The sequence below is a fragment of the Osmerus eperlanus genome, chromosome 4 (assembly GCF_963692335.1).
Source record: "Osmerus eperlanus chromosome 4, fOsmEpe2.1, whole genome shotgun sequence".
In the NCBI taxonomy this organism is placed as follows: Eukaryota; Metazoa; Chordata; class Actinopteri; order Osmeriformes; family Osmeridae; genus Osmerus; species Osmerus eperlanus.
In genome coordinates this window covers 16,127,600-16,144,819 of record NC_085021.1, presented here as the reverse complement: position 1 = coordinate 16,144,819, position 17,220 = coordinate 16,127,600, and the positions used below count along the sequence as shown (strand labels likewise).

General features: G+C 42.8%; 1 protein-coding gene across 6 annotated transcripts in view; it reads left to right on the top strand.

Annotated features, from left to right (window-relative positions):
• The window catches only part of LOC134019054 (paired box protein Pax-7), a 44,509-nt gene extending 27,840 nt beyond the window's left edge, over positions 1-16,669 (top strand). For all 6 annotated transcript variants that reach the window (XM_062459557.1, XM_062459560.1, XM_062459559.1 and 3 more), the window contains 4 exons: positions 120-285; positions 404-603; positions 13,843-14,101; positions 15,840-16,669. In XM_062459557.1, the coding sequence (XP_062315541.1) occupies positions 120-285; positions 404-603; positions 13,843-14,101; positions 15,840-15,955 (741 nt within the window). In that variant the 3' untranslated portion in view covers positions 15,956-16,669. The remainder of the gene's footprint in view (positions 1-119; positions 286-403; positions 604-13,842; positions 14,102-15,839) is intronic.
• The last annotated feature ends 551 nt before the right edge of the window (positions 16,670-17,220 follow it).

The window sequence follows — 17,220 nt, the reverse complement described above, 5'->3', positions numbered from 1 at the left end:
GCTTGAGTGACATGTCAGGCTAAAATAACACCAGGTTAACCGGTTGGGATTTTAAATGTACATTTGCAGGTTCTCTGTCTTTGTCATCTTTCTCTCCTAACACTCCTCTAAATCCCCAGGTGTGGTTTAGCAACCGACGGGCCAGGTGGCGTAAGCAAGCGGGAGCCAATCAGCTGGCAGCATTTAACCACCTGTTACCTGGGGGATTCCCTCCCACAGGGATGCCCACGCTACCAACATACCAGCTCCCAGAGTCTGGATACACGACAACCACACTATCCCAGGGTACAGACACCACCATCACCTATGTGAACATTTACCATGTGAACATATCTGCAGAGGAGTCTTATGATGCTATAAAATAGACATATATATCTTTCTAACAGTAATCTCTACTTGACAGATGGTAGTGGTACAGTCCACCGTCCTCAGCCCCTACCACCATCCTCCATGCACCAGGGTGGGCTCTCCTCCGCCGATAGCAGCTCTGCCTACGGCCTCTCGTCTAATCGCCATGGCTTCTCCAGCTACTCCGACACATTCATGAGCACTGCAGCACCCAGCAACCACATGAACCCTGTTAGCAACGGACTCTCGCCACAGGTACATGGAGGGTGGGACTTAAGTGTTTGAGTGTGTGTGTAGATGTGTGCACTACACTGTGAATGGGACTGAGTTAGAGTACTTTATGTAGTGTATGTTAGTTTATCCATCATTAGAATCCCAACTGTTCGTCTACATAACGGTGGAAGGATCATTGAATGTTGCTTTATTCTCCACAAGACTTTTGTTGAGTAGCTTTGATTAAGCAGGGGGCCAGTGGCAGCTTTAGTTAAGCAAGTCTCTAGTGACTTTGACTAGAAATGTTTAGAGCCACAGTCAAATAGCAATATCCTCTTACTACAGGGGGATTTGAAATGATAAGAGTGAACAATTAATTTCACCCCTCATTCCTGAGTCCTCCAATTATCGTAATTGTTAAATACTTTGATTCTAAATAAATCCAAGTTTCAACTTTGCTCTGCAAGTATTCTCCACAGTGACCAAATCTTTTGTACAACAACTTACTTCAGGGAAAACAACTTAAATGGAGACCTTTGAAAATAATAGAAGTAATCCCACTTAACTAATGAGTTTATTAATTGTGAGCAAAGTCAATTTAGCAATTAACAGATGTTAGTTTAATGTCAGTTCAGTACTGTTCTAATTAACCGTGTCATACTTGAATGTTAACTGCTGTGGTATATTACCATCAGTTTGACTTAAAGGGACGTCTAGATTTTAACAAACATTCAAAGTTAAACATGTAGTCTGGTGTTGCCTTCAGTTTCTATTGATTGAATTGGGTGTAATGGTAGTGGTAGCTGGTAAGGTTTATCTGCTGGTCTGGGGAGACACAGTGGACAGGGGCAGGGAATGCAGTACACATACAGTAATACCTTTGTAAATCCATTGGTGTCAGAAGATTTGCATGTGTGTGAATATGATATGTGTGGGTTCATGCAAACAGCTATTCTTAATGTTATCCTCTCGCTGTGCCTTGAACAATAACCATTCCAAATGAGACTTTTCTGGTTGGGGTGGATTCTTAACCGGTACAGAATAGAAAAATGACTGATATTGATGCAAATCACTCGGCGTAAAGGAAATTATACGCAATTACTCACCAAAACTGGGCAGTCCAGCCCACCCCAAGCAACAAGATCTGACTAACAGGCAGAAAATAAGATTGAAATGGTGTTTAAAGAGTCGAAAATGAAATTCAATGCCGCATTTGTCCGCAATTACCCCCTCGTTCACACATTTTATTGGGAGTTTTTCTATCCCACCCACCCCTCCAACCCTCCACCCCCCTCAAATATTTCTCTCAAAGCAGATTGGAAACTGGTTTTACTTCCCTCTTGTACTGCAGAGAAGAAAGAATTAAGGATTTGGTGACAAAAAAGAGATTTGCTCTTGTACTGGAGAGTAGTGGGTGGGGGTGGGGGGGTTTGGGGGAGCAGAAACATTTCCTTAGTGTGTTTGATTGTTAATCGTAGTGGTGGGGCTTTGAGAAGCTAATGTTCGTGCTGCACAAACCTGCATAAATATCAAGAACACGGTCTCTGCTTTTTTATTATTATTAACATGACTGCCTTGCTCTCCCTCGCTTCTTCGACGAGGAGGAAGAGATAAAATAACAAGCCTCTCTGCTGTTTTACATCTGGGATTACGACACCCGAGCTCCAGCCTACTGTATTGGGTGGAAAAGATTTTCTATTAAGAGGCGTCCTTACTTAGATTTTGCATACGTATGAGTTTATGTATTAAGCGTGGCATATAAAGTGATTTTTAATTCAATTTATTTTTGATAGGAAGATTTGAAAGCACATAGACTATTAGTATAGTATTTGTACCTGATTTCATTAACTCCATGATAGAATAGAAACTGTGTACTGAATTTGATCAAAATAATTCCTATATACGAAGGAATGTAAGGAATTTATTATTAAAGTGCAGGAATTTTAAACCAATAACAAACTAGTAGAATGCATATTTTGTGTTTGTGAGTGTCCAGTCAAACTCAGTTACATTTGCTCATCTCTCTCTGAAAAAGTGAACTTTGCTTCATGTACTATAATAATGTGTTTTATATGCGCACAGCCAGAGCGAATATTACCAGCAAAAGCATTTGAAGGGCGGAGATTGAGTTTTTGCAAGCGCTCTTTTCAGTTTAAGGCATTGGGATACACTGTATATGGATATGTGTGTGTGGTTATTGTTGTTTTTCATTTCATCTCTGTGGATAAAGTAAGCATTCTAAAACAAATCAAGTCAGTATAACTTTAACCCCCCAAAGGAATGCTTCCTTTCAAGTGTTGTTGTCATTTGTTCTTGTGGCTACAAAAGTGTCATTTTCTCTTGTGTTAACAAGGATATGCTTTTTGGAGAATTTGTGCCTTGCTGCTTGTGATTGGTTTGACAGAGCATGCAATGGAAAGGGGTGTAAATTAATCAAATTTTATGCAAGTAAAACCAACCCTCTCACAACAGGTGCTCTTTCTCTCCTCCATCGACTCACAACACCCTCATTACTGTACACCCCTCCTCCCACACACACGAGCATGTTTACCTCTCCCATCTCATCTCCAACCTCAAAACATCCAGCATTTGTTTGTCTATGAAAGTCCATAAAAAGAAACACTGACAGCAAGCCTTGATTTAGTAATCAAATAAAATGTGGTGCAAAATATAAGTTTGAGATTATATTTTTGGCTTGGGTGGATCAACAGTCTTAACCCTTTCTGTACGTCTCCAGTCTGAAGTATCTCCTGAAGTAGCTTCAAAATAGCAGAGCGATGCTATATGCTGTGTGACAGGCAATAATTCAAATTGGATCCTGCATATTGCATTTGAAATCGTATTCATTTTGTGCTTTCTTTCTCAAATTGAATGCAAAAGAATTATAACCCTACTTTAATGTAGGAAACTTGCAGTGTTATGCAGCAAGTTCCAGGTCTAGGTGAAAGGAATTATATACAGCTGTGAGTCTTGTCAAAAAACAGCAAATCTGTATTGCTATTTTCAGTCATTGAAATGTGAGAATAATTCATATAAATTGTGAGTTAGACAGGCAATGTTAGAGCACTAATCCCTGTCTGTTTGGACAGAAAAACATATTGACCCGTCACAGGAAATAAATCACAAACAAATCCACACACTATATGTATACATAAAAATAATATACAAATTTAACAGACAGAAAAATACACTTGTATTTTACTCTCACTGTTTCTAGTGTAGGAGAGGAAGATGTGTGTTTTGGAATGGCGAAGCTTTGGCTGGCTATTTGATGAGAGAGAGAGAGAGAGAGAGAGAAGGAGGCTAGAGAGGGAGAGAGAGAGGGAGAAACAGAGTGGGGAAGGGGGGGTAGGCTGGGTTTCAGCAAACCGGGGGGGATCAGAGTCGCTGCAGCGCTCCCCGGCTCTCTCCCTTTGATCCATATCCCCAGGCCTGCCTGCCTGCTCGCCTGCCTGTGCCGCGCTCAGGCCTCCGCTAGTGATTCCTGACAACTGTCTGACCGAGATAAGGGGGAGGGAGGGAAAGTGGGGGTGGGTGGGGTAGGGGAGCGTACCTCCTATTCCCATAGCTACTTCCATTAGCACAGCAGCCACTTAAAAAATTGTGATGAATTATATTTAAGTCCTGTGCACAGGAAGATGCCCAAAAAAATCACAAACCAGGAGAGAGAAAAAAATACATGTTTTCGGCTCTTCTCCCCGTTCCTTCCCACCCATTGCTTTTGACAAGACACTGTGCACCTGCATGTCAATGAGAGTCAGAGAGTTGTGCCTCGTCTCCTACGTTATTAAAAACTTGGGGGTATTAAGCCTTTTACTGGGCACGGTGTCAGCTGGCAAGCTCCGGTGTCAACAAATCAAAAAGGGATGAATGCATATATTTACATCACTTCTGTACTTAAGAGAGAGAGAGAGAGAGAGAGAGAGAGAGAGAGAGAGAGAGAGAGAGAGAGAGAGAGAGAGAGAGAGAGAGAGAGAGAGAGAGAGAGAGAGAGAGAGAGAGAGAGATAGAACTAGAGAAGAGAGGGAAAGAGAGAGAAGGGTGGGGGTTGATACTTGTTAATTAGAAATCATTCTAAATACAGATGCTGTTTCAATTTGGCAAGAATTTAAAAAAAGTAAGTAGCTTTAACCCAAAAAAATTAGACCTGCTTGGAAGCTGCCAAGAAAATCTGGGAATTTAAATCATATCCACTGGCGGAATGTTTTTAGCATCGATTTCTTTCTTCATGGATTCCAGTTGGGAATCTGGAAGTCTTTCCTGCTTCATAATTGCAGGTATTACATTTGCAGTGGGTTAGTGTCTAAACCTTTTGGAATAATTTGTCTTTTTCTGTGGTAACTCCACTAAATAGAGGGCAGGACTCAATTGCCTTTACCTAAGCTGTTTAAGAGGTGTTTTATACAGCACCTCCTGGTGGTTTGGCAGGGCTAAAATAAATAATGCTTAAATAAATATAATAGCCAAAATGTGCTTAAGTCACATGCAAAGTACAGGATAGTGATGCTAGATCATGGATGGTTATGTTGTAACGAAATTGTACACTTGTGATGGTATGCATGCAGACATACCAAGTGTCTGATATTGTTGCTTGGGATCATTCATGTTCAGGCTTGTTTGTTTACTACACTGACTTACACTGACAATAGGGACTGCCCTCCATTTCCTCCCAAATCTTCCCTTCTCTTGTCCAGCCACTCTCCATTTTTCTAAAAAATTTTCTCTGCCCCGATTCCCTATCTCACCTCTTATTCTTCGTCTCTCTCCTCTTTCCCGATCCCCTCCCTCTCCTCTCCGCTCTCACGAGAGAGGAAACATTATTCCTCTCTCCTAGATGAAAGGCTGAGGCGGACAATAAGAATGCTATTTAAATGCAAGGGTGTTTGTATGCGGGTGAGAGATAGTTTCCGCCGAAAGTGAGCTGTTGCATCCTGATAAATAACAAATATAAGGGAATGCGATTTACATTTATCTTGCAGAGGCAGCCAATATGAATTTCAACAAATCCTAGAAGATGAGGATTTAAGTGAAGGACTGGTGGAGACCACAGCAGACACTGTGCAGGTCCCCCATATAAGAAAGGCAATAAGACTAGAGTATGTGTTTTCAGTTTAGGGCCTCCTCATAGACAATACCTTGAAGAAAGATCATATAGGTCATTCCATAAGGGCTTTGATGGGACGGCACTTTATGTGTGCTTTTAAGATATCCATAAGAGACTTCATCAGCTTTGCGATGCTCACAGTCTAAAAGCACCATGATCCTTGGTTGAAGGAAACACTGTGCAAATGGTGCTGTAGATGGAATTTTAATCCAAACAACCTTTTCAAGGATAGCAGGACAGTTTGGCCAAATATAAGGTTAATGACTTTATCATATGTCTCATCTGTGTTCATTTAACATTACAACCGTTGCGATGATAGTTGGGGTACAGATGAAATATAATGATATTCTACAGGTGGCTTGCCAGTGCAATTGGGGTAAGCCTTTTTAGGGGATAAGCTGAAAGGTCAAAAGGTGACGGGGGTCATGGAGTCTGGACTGGCCACTGATGTGAACCTGCAGCAGAATTTCAGGGGTCAGAGGTTAGCTGAGTGCATGTGCTTCCTGTTGGTTCCAGATACCAGTGTGACAGGTGGAGAAGCTGTGATGGATACTCTAGCCAAGCAACAGGGCAACTGTCACTCAATACCTCTCTTCACTCTCACTTTACCTAGGCTCAAAGCATTATGGTTGTGTTTAGAGTGGGTTGAGCGGTAGTCATTTGTGCTTTTCTGTAGAGAAGTTACCACCGTTTTGATATTTAAGACATTCGAAGCACACCCGTTTTCTTAGTAATTTGATATATTCAAAGGTTTTACTTCAGTGAAGCTACTCTAGTTGTTCTCAACTGGAGTGTGTAACTCCCACTCTCTCCCTCTCTCTCCCTCTCTCTCTCTCCCTCTCTCTCCCTCTCTCTCTCCCTCTCTCTCCCTCTCTCTCCCTCTCTCTCCCTCCCTCTCTCTCCCTCCCTCTCCCGACTTAATATGATGCGGTTGGATCCCCAGCTGGCTTCCACTAACACAGCCGCCCTCTACCACTCAGTCTCCAGCTGAGAGCTATTTCACTATTTATTTACATGTAATTATGGCTATGAGGTGCTGATATTAGCACTGTCAAGAACAATTTGACCTGACATTCTTCACAGGGCAAACTCCCCGCTGCTTTCTGCAAACAAACCCCACCTCCCCTCTCCCTCTCCCCCTTCCCTCCTTCCTCCATGGCCTCAGCCAGTTCTCACATCCCACCTTATGTCGCTCTGGCATAGCGAGCAAGGGCATCGTCGCCAGCTCTTGCGGGTTGGAAAACCCACTCCGGGTTGAAATCATTAAAGAATGCCGTTTAATTTGCGGAGGCGTTGGAGCGGAGCAGAAAGATGCAAGTGAGAGAGGAGGAGGCGGCGGCTGAGGGGCAGGGGGAGGAGAGGAGTGGGGGTGGGGTGGGGAGGGGAGGGGTGTAGGCTTGTCATGAACGCCTGAACACATCCCCCTGTTCCATCTCCCCCTGTTCCATCTCCCCCTGTTCCATCTCCGATATATTACCTGTCGAAAATAAGCGGATTGCGGCCCACTCTCAGTGCGATGTGAGCCCCATAGAAAGCATTAACCTTTGGTTAGTATGGGGCCTTGTAACACTTTGGGATGTTTAAGAACGACAGAGAGCAGGCCTCTGTATCCAGTCCCATAGCTTTACTGAAACAAGGCCCCTATTGGAGGAGTTGAGCAATATATACAAACAATAACATGGAAGAACAATTTGTGCGGGAAGACTTTTTCTGCTTTATATTAAATGTTGACAGTTTAAGAGAGACAGGAAAAACAGTGGAAACTTGTATCAAACGGCCCGGGCTGGAATCGAACTCGGGCCGCTGCGTTAAAACCCCCAACAGTAAGGTCTTAACCTTATTAAATTGGTGGCTAATTTCGAATAATTATCTACGCATATAAATATGTGCATATTGAATATGGCGGATTCTTAAATTGTCACAGTACTTGTGCTTCTTATACTGAAGACCATTGTTATATCTGTGTGTCCATCTGTTCCTCACAGTGTGTGGTAGGAAGTGAGTGTTTGTCAAAAAGCTGAGGTTTAAAAGAGCCATATGCCATGTGTTTCCCTCAGTTAACGTGTTGTGAGATATGACAGCTTGTTTGGTTGCACACTAATCGCTGTCATCTGGGCCCGCCTTGTCGCTGCCCAGTTCCTGTCACTGTCAATCAGACGCCTAATTTGAATCAATTAAATACTTCCAGCAGAGCTTTTTTATACACCCCTCTTTTCCCCCCCAACTGCTGTGCCTTTCTCACACAGTCAAATGGATACAGAAACCACCCCAAACCCAGAAACATCACTTTTCACTTTTAATTAATGTGCTGTGGCCAATTAACTTGCTGACACATGGCTGGGAGACCCAATCAGCACTGTCATCTGCTCTCTGCCACTGGGCCCTCTCTGGGTCTGAGACTGCAGGGTTGAGGTGGGATGAGGACGGAGAGGAGGAAGGGAACTGAGAGGAGAGAGAGAAATAAAGAAAGAAAAAGAGATATATAGAAGAAGAAATACACTGAGAGATAGCAGTAAATTAGGAAGAAGGAAATGAAAGGCTGGAGAGTAATGGAGAAACAGACAGCGAGAGAAAGAAATCCAGACAGGGCCCCTCCTGTTTGGTCGCTCAGAGACGCTAATTTGCCAGCTCTGCCTTCACCGTGACAAAACCTGCTAATTGAATTTATGCAATGGCTTTTATTTTGAAATAGCCACTTAGTGTGTTCAGATGAGGATCTGTTTCCTAGCCAGACTGCCCACCTTGATGGGAAACTAGATAATAATGTAAGCACAGTCCTGTATAAGCACAGTCTACAAAAACATACAAAATTACGTGATATATAATACATATATCATGTATAATTTTTCTCATGAAAATATTATGAATCAAATAATTATGTGGATGTTCCAACGGTGAGGCTTAATGTATTTTTATTTTTTATTTTTTGTCAAAGGAATAGAATGTGTTCCATTTGAGCCTTTCTGGGTCTATTGTGGGATTTACAAGAACACCTATTTATGACACCCTCTATGTTGTTCTTACCCCATCTTCTTTGGTTGTTGTCTGCTGAACTTTGTTCAATATTTTCAATTTTGTCTCATATGAATTTTGAAGTTGAATGAATCTGTAAAAAGGTCAAATTTAGTTTATACCTACTCAGCGTATCCATGACCAATTCAACTTAATATTAAGTATTTGCCGTTTATTTCAATGCCGATTGAAGATCATAATACAATTTAAGGTCACCATTTTATATGTCTGGATTTTAGCAGATCCCACAGGATCTGCTAAAATTATATTGGCAAAACATAAAAGAAAGATTTTATGTTTTTGATTACTATTTTTTTGTTTGCTACCACCCTTTCCATGACATTCAATCTTTATTTTTTCCAAATGATGGGGGAGTTGGGATTTTCAGGATTATTGTCTTGACAATACCACATCTGCTCATGGTAAAATAGCATTAACTGATCTCATAATTACCTCTGATTGCATCAGATATTCACCATTCAATATTGACATGCTTCTCAATTAGCTGTTCCCATCTCCATATTACGCAAGTAGGACAGTGATATCTAGTAAGAGAATAATAGCACTGACTGGCTTAATTTCCATTTAGACTATATAAAACATGCATAGGCTGTACAGTGAAAACTCCGACATTTCATATCTATGTACAATAGTAGCGTAGCCAGAATTTCTTTTTTTGGGGGTGTCCCATTTTAAAATGAGGGGTCCACAAAAAAAACAAAAAGTCAACAATTCCATTTTTTATTTTAAGCAATCAGAAATCTGGGGGGGGGGCAGCCCCCTTCGTGGCCACACTACTGATGTACAGTAATAAAGAACCACATGAAACTGAAAATATCCAACAAAGACCAGACGAACCCCTATGAGTTAGTATCAGAGTTGAGGATCGGGTCATGAGCTGGAGATGTCATTCTGTGGAATTTAGATAACCTGGTGACATCTGGAGCTCTATCTTCTCCTCTTGACACCCCTGAGGCCAAGAGAAGCAAGGAATCACTCTGAGGCCTTTGACTTGGAGGGGACAGGAGAAGCTTATCCACTCCCCCATGTGTGTGTGTGTTTGTGTGTGTGTATGTGCATGTTTGTGTGTGCACTGTAGGCAGACTGGAGTGGGCCTGTGACACTAGCGTTGGCCTCTGACAGGGGTGTTCTAGCAGCTCTGCAGGCTATCCCACAGGACAAAGTCCTACAGCAGTGTTTGAACACCTCCCTCCCTCTAACTATCTTTTCCCTGACTCTAGCTTTCCTTCTCACCAGCCTGCCTGGATAAGCTGCCAGGGGAGGCTGGGCAGGGCAGGGCAGGTGGAGCACTCAGAGTGGACTGTGAAGATAGAGAAGCTCCTCTTTATTGCAATCAGTGCTCTTATAGCAAACAGTAGTGCAGAGCTTGTTTAATATAATTAAAGTTAACAAATGTTGAAACAGTTAAGATTTAAATTCAGTAATGTAAAAATATTCTTAAATTCAGGTTCCAGTAACAGTAGCCTTTGTACTGTAGTTTTATAGTTTAAACTACTACTAAAAACTACCAAAAATGTAAACTAGTCAAATTGTAAAAAATTAGAAATCATAATGTATTGTCAAAATGTTTCAATTTGTGTCATATAATAGTTTTATTTACATATATGAAAGTATAGAACATTACATAAAATTATAGGAATCTCTGCCTAGTAACATTTTGCTCCAGCTGAGAGACGTAGCCACAATGTATTAGCATGGAAATCCAACAAAGACATGGCTCCCGTTAAACATTCAGACAGACAAAAAACATATAATTTAAACAGTTCAGGAAATTAGCAGCATATGAAAAGCTGCCTTTTTGTGACTCAAATGTGCTATATATTTATCTGAAAGGATGCACATTGTATCAATTTACACTTCTCCATTTACACTCCCGCAGGCTAATGGGGCTCAGAAGTTGAGAGAATTAATTACTTTTTTTATTATTATTTATAGAGTAATCTATCTGGTGTGAGTATGCATTTGTGGATGTGTGTGTACATGTGTGTGTGTGTGAGCCAGATGGAATGCCCGGGAGCGCTGTCCTTTAAACTAGGTCCTGGCTCCCATTATCTACCCTTCCAGGACTCCCACACAGACACCCAACCTAATGGAAACAGAGCTACTGAAGAGAATGTTTCCCCCTCCAAAAAGAGAGGGGGACAGAGAAAGAGAGAGAGAGAGTGAGAGTGAGTGAGAGAAAGAAAGAAAGAAAGAAAGAGAGAGAAGGCGGTTTGGGGCTAAGGCAGAGGGATGGGAGTTGGGGGATGGGGTAGTCGGAAGTAAGGAGGGTAGTGAGGATAACATTGAGGGGAGAACATTGTGAGGAGCAGAGAGAATTTTTTTTGTGCTTTTCAACCAGGGGGTGTTTGTTCTTTTCCCCCCCTCCTGCCCTCCCTCCTCCCCCACCTCTCTCTCTCTCTCTCTCTCTCTCTCTCTCTCTCTCTCTCTCTCTCTCTCTCTCTCTCTCTCTCTCTCTCTCTCTCTCACTGTGAGTCGGAGCAGACCACAGCCTGAGGATGTTGTTTGTCAGTGAGGGTGATTGGAAAACAGTCCTGCTTCCTCCCAGCAGTCCTATCAGATACTAGAAAGGTTACACATGTGGAAAGAATATTGATTTTGACTTAGTGATGGCAGTAGTGCAGGAAATAATAGATTACAACACAAGTCTTGCTAGTCTCTGGACCTAACTGTGTTGCTACATCCCTTCATCCCTTCTCACATTCTCAGTCTCACAGTCAGGCCCACTCTACGGCGTTCAAGTTTTAATGTATTTGTATGTCATACAGTATATCTTCACTTTTCTATTATTCTACTAATAGAAATAGGAACTTAAAGACCATGCACTTTCGTACCAACAAGGAAGCACTTCCAGTGCAAGACAACAGTAGTATCATCAATGCCTCATGCTGTGTTGAATTTAAGGCTGTAGAGAAGTCTAACCATGGTTGATTAAAAGTCCAGACTAAATGTCGTAGAAACTCTTAGTTACGCTCTGTACAAACGAAATGTACAGCTTAAGCTGTAGATTTCACTCACAGTATCCCACCATGACTTAATAATGGTAGCACGTCTCTACCTCTTGCTGTGCTATCCAAATATTCCCTCAATTCAGTTGCCTTTAATTTATGGCAATGAGGTTATGCTAAATATGAAGATTTGAATAATTCTTGCTTTCAGTGCCACAATAGCCCTCACTACAGCGACAAGCCGCCTACCCACCAGCCTGAATAGAGGTGTCAGGCTCCCAGCAGTCCCCTCACCTAGTCACCCACGTCGGGCTTTGACACCTCCCGGGGTCACCCCTCATCTGATTCTAAACCGCACTCCTGGGGAGACACTCAAGCCCCTTAAATGCTGCTCAAACACAAGCTAAAACCTTGCTGGGGTGAGAGCAAGAAATTACCTCAAATTAGGAGGGAAATGACGATGGGGAGTTGAAAGAGGATTACTGGTACTTTCCTAAAGAGTTCATCTGTTAGGTGTACCCATCTTGGAAGAAAGGAGTGCAGAATTTTGTCCTTTGGATATTGGAAAAAAGCCTTATCCTCTTTCAAGAAAACTACACATATGAGATAAAAAACTACTGTTACAAAAGATTGTCCCTATAAATATAAGTATGGCACTACTCAAATAATTGGCCCTTATTAAAAAGGAGGGCCATGGCTGTTAAGGAAGTATGAGCGGAATGCACAGTGAATTCTAATTGCTTGCACTGGATTTAGAACGCCACTGATAGCGCCCGTTTAATTTAACAGATAAAACAGAGTTGGAGGAGAATGGAGTTGTAATGAAGCATCTGAGAAATAGTTGCCTGCACTTCAAGAAGTTCACCACACTCCCAGGGTCTTCCTCTACTCAGGGCCTCTGTAGCTCTTGGACAACATGCATGTTCTCTGCCCGCAATCCCTTTACCCTCACTCTGTCAATGTTCTATCCAAGATCACTGTGTCTTCTAATTGCATGTATTAAACAAATAAGGCTTAAAAACTCTGGCAAAAAATACTGGCTATTGGTGTATCTGTATGTGAACCCATCTTGTTCCTATAGAAAAGTTACTAGTGACCTCATCCTACTTCTTGGGGAACCCCTGTGGGGCCTTATTTGAAACGGCTCTGGTGTTTTGGATGAGGCTGCATGTGGGCTTGATTGTGTGGCCAGCTCCATTATTGGCTAATTGGTTTAGCAGCAGGAGCAGGAGGGAGCCAAAGGGCAGCAGAGCGTAGCGAGGCACAACAGGAACCTGATGTTCAGGACCGAGCTCTGTGTGGATGCCTGTGTGTCTGTCCCTGTGTGTGTCTGTGTTTCTGTGTCTGTGCTGGAATGCAGAGGAGAGCATGTGTTTTGGTATTTCACCATAAAGTCCTCATACCCTCCGTATGCATAGGATAACTATTTTCCATTTTGGCGTGTTTACTATTATTTCTTTAAAATCTGCACCTCTTAACTGGACAGGACACTGGACACAAATAAATTTAGTTATACTATTTTAAACTGTAATACTCTTACATTTAGCGAAATCCTCTGCTATATTGCCTGCATAAGGATTGGTTAAAAAAATAGTTTCTCCTAGAATTTGTCCAACAATTTTCCAGTTAAAATAATCAAACATATTATTATCAATAATTTATTCTTTTGTACAAAAGCCTGGAATTGCTACTGTTTCAATCCCCTCTCCTACTGAGCAGGGCAGTTAGGCTGCACGCCACATCCAGGCAGCCTGAGTTGTAGCTACAGCTCTAAGAGGACAAAGCAGACGGTTGGCCCTAATCTCCAGAGGCATCTAATGGGAACTCCTTATTATCTTAAACAGCTGAATCATTCATGAACACTGGGAGCTCTAAGGGGATTGGAGATCATGACTACTCCCCAGGCTCTTGTTATGAAGCACTCCCCTCAGGACATTAGGTGTTTGCCAATTCTGAGGGCCATCTTGCTTACTCCTTCCAATTCTCCCTCTCCTTCTATTACAATCCCCCCATTTTCCCTCCATTATTTCCAGATCTATTACTCCTCTTCTTCAGTTTCTCTCTCATTCATTCCTCTATCACTACATCTCTCACCAATCTTCCCCTTTTCTTTAATTTACTGCAAATCAGCTGGTCGTCTGGCACACAAATCCTGACTCACTCAAAATAAAATGATCTTTCCCTCTTCCCCTTCAGGTGATGAGCATTCTGAGTAACCCCAGTGGGGTTCCCTCACAACCTCAGCACGACTTCTCCATCTCGCCACTCCACGGTGGCCTGGACTCCTCCAACTCCATCTCGGCCAGCTGCAGCCAGCGTTCCAGTGACCCCTCCATAAAGACAGTAGACAGTATGCCCTCCTCACAGTCCTACTGCCCGCCCACCTACAGCACCAGTAGCTACAGTGTGGACCCTGGTGTCGCCGCTGGATACCAGTACAGCCAGTACGGACAAAGTGAGTACTGAGTGCTGTTAACCCCTCCCACTGTCAAAGTAAACAGGTTTAACGTAGCATTATCTCTTCCACTGTCCTAATTCAGGAAATACTTGACAGCTTAAAGTACATGCAATCAAAATAGCAAGTGTATGTGTGGTGTCCTATGGAAGACTACTCTTAGAGTATCTAACCAGGATTTAAGGTGTAAACCCGGGTGACAGGAGAGAATAGCTTGTCTTTAAAGGTGTAGTTAAACCGTTCCATTCCTGTCCTTCCATTGACACACACACACACACACACACTTACGCACACACACACACACCCCTCTCCCCACTAGCCATCAGGGTGACTGGCACCTTGGCGGACAGCCTCCCCGCCCACAGGTGTGCAGCTTCCTACCGTTTCTCCCTGCTCCTGACAGCTCCTTTCTCCCTGCGCTAACACGCAAACTGACACGCTAACATGTGCTGCTTACTTATGCTCAACAACCCCCCCCCCCTCCATGACAGAAGTCTGGCAAGGTCCCCAAAGAGACACACAAGCTCTCTCTATCTCGTCTCCTGTCACCGCCTACAGTACTCTTCCCATTCTGCAAAAGGGGGGTTCCAACCACCTGAACTAGGGAGCGGTATCAAAGGAAACGACAGACCAGACACTTAATAAACAGCTAAAGACATGCCAAGCACTGATGCCAACATTTTAATATCCCCATTCAACAGCCTGGTTGTCTGTGTCTGTGCCATGTCGGGAATGTAAGAAAGGCTACGGTTGGCTCTTTTGTCTGGATTTGACAGACTGTCCATCAATATTCACCAATTTGATTGGTCACAGTTGTAAACACACCACAAGAGACAGGTATAAAACTGATATATCTGTCAATATGTATCTGACAATGTAAAATTACACATATTTACAATCCATAAAGATATATAGACACTTCCTTTAATGTTCAAATTAAAAGTCGACTCATTAATATCTATATCTTGATAACATTCTGAAATATTACTTCATGTAAAAATGGCTTTACACATCCAAGACGATGACAAATATCTCTAGTGGGCAGTGTGTGCATGAGATACAATTGGAAAGGTCATGGGCTTCTATGACTGGTGTCTATGTGTGGTCATAAGTGTGTGTCTGCTTCTACAGTGTAGTGCTCAGAGAGTCAAAAGGAGCTTCCTTATTTTTGCCCCTGTTCCTTCCTCATCTTCCAGCCTGCCCTTGGTTTGTCCTTCTGACCCTACAGCCCATTGGCTACACCCTCTGCACCAATCAACCGCTACTAATATCTTTAAATTAAATGAGGGGAAATTGAAACCGTGTGAGGTGTGAGCCAGATCCATACCCAAACCCTTGGTTGTATAGAAGAAATTGAGTTTGACCGCTGACCTAAGGTCTGCCCGCAGGTATAAGCACACACGTGCTTCTGATAAAGATCTCACCCTAGTCAATCAATCTTAGGAGCATATATCCGTCCAATCAAAGCTCAGCATGCCCGGAGGGGGGTGGGTTTAGTCACACTTTGGCTTTGTTTGGAGAGAGATATGAGATGTGACAATGCTAACTTTTTGAGTGTGTAAAGAACACACACACATACACAGTCTAGAAAGTCCAGGAGAAACATAGATACAAAGTGGCCAGTGAGTGGTTGGGCATTATTCACTCCACACGAAAATAAATGCATGACATACAACCTCGACATACATCCACATTCAGAGGTCATGATATTACCTTTCCTGTGTTCTTCTATCTGCAGCTGCAGTAGACTATCTGGCCAAGAACGTGAGCTTGTCTACTCAGCGGAGAATGAAGCTTGGGGACCACTCAGCTGTCCTGGGATTGCTACAGGTGGAGACTGGTCAAGCCTACTAGTCCATCCACCCTCCAGCCTGTATCATGTCCACGCTACAGCCCCCATGACGTGTTCGCCAGCTCTATCCGGGCGCCCACCCTTATCACCCTGACAGCCAGCAGGACAGCAGCAGTGCGTGTACAGATGTGCCTCTGAGAAAGAGAGGGGACGATGAGACAGAAGACAAAAGCACCTCTCATAGGAGAGCGATGAATTTGACGCAGCCATTCCAAACCATGATGGGGCGAAGCAGGCACCTTGTGCCTAGTGTCAGTGTTCTACCCTGCTTCCTGACAGACTCTGACGAGCTTTGTAGGGGTTACAGAGAAAAAACAGCCCATGTTGAAAAGCCTGCCAGTCCACACCAAACGTTGGTGTGTGATACACAGGCAGTTTGTAGCCATATTTCATTCCCATATTTTTGGACCCTAATTTTCTACAGTACCTCGGAATCAGTACTGCTATTATTGTTCTATTTGTCATAACTGTGGCTGTTGCTTATTGCTGTTCTGATTCTTGTTGATATGTTGTTTACTTTCCTTTATTTTGGTAGGATGTAATTGGATCATTCAAAGACGATGACAGAGAGAGAGAGAGAGAGAGAGAGAGAGAGAGAGAGAGAGAGAGAGAGAGAGAGAGAGAGAGAGAGAGAGAGAGAGAGAGAGAGAGAGAGAGAGAGAGAGAGAGAGAGAGAGAGAGAGAGAGAGAGAGAGAGAGAGAGAGAGAGAGAGAGGGTTGTTTCTTTAAGTAGTCTGCTGCTGTGTCTTCTCATGTCAAGGGTTTGACCTTCCCTCTGTAATCTCAAGCCTGACTTCCAAAAAGGAAATTTAGCTACTCTGTGGGACCCTTATTACTAGGAAATCATCTGGGAATGAACAACCAATGGAAGACTCCCAATTACAGCCAATCCGCTTCTTTCCACCTCCCCCAGGCATTGTGCACACAGTATTGTTTAGAGGGGACATAAAAGATGTTCAAGGACATCAGTGGGTTATGCTGAGAGAAGGTCAAGCATTATTTCTCTTTCAGCTTTGAATTATAATTTGTGATTAATTGATGATTGGGCAGAAGGCAGTCAATTATGATTGATACATTTGCATTCCTACATTAAAATGAAAGGCATTGCATTCCAAATGCTCAAATCTACTTTACTTGAACCATTCTAGAACACAAGCACTATGAAAACTACACTTAAGTAATTCCCCTTGGTAAATGTATGTGTTTTGGTTAGCTCATTAAACCTTGGATGACTTTGCATTCCATGTTGCAATTGTAATTCAAAATC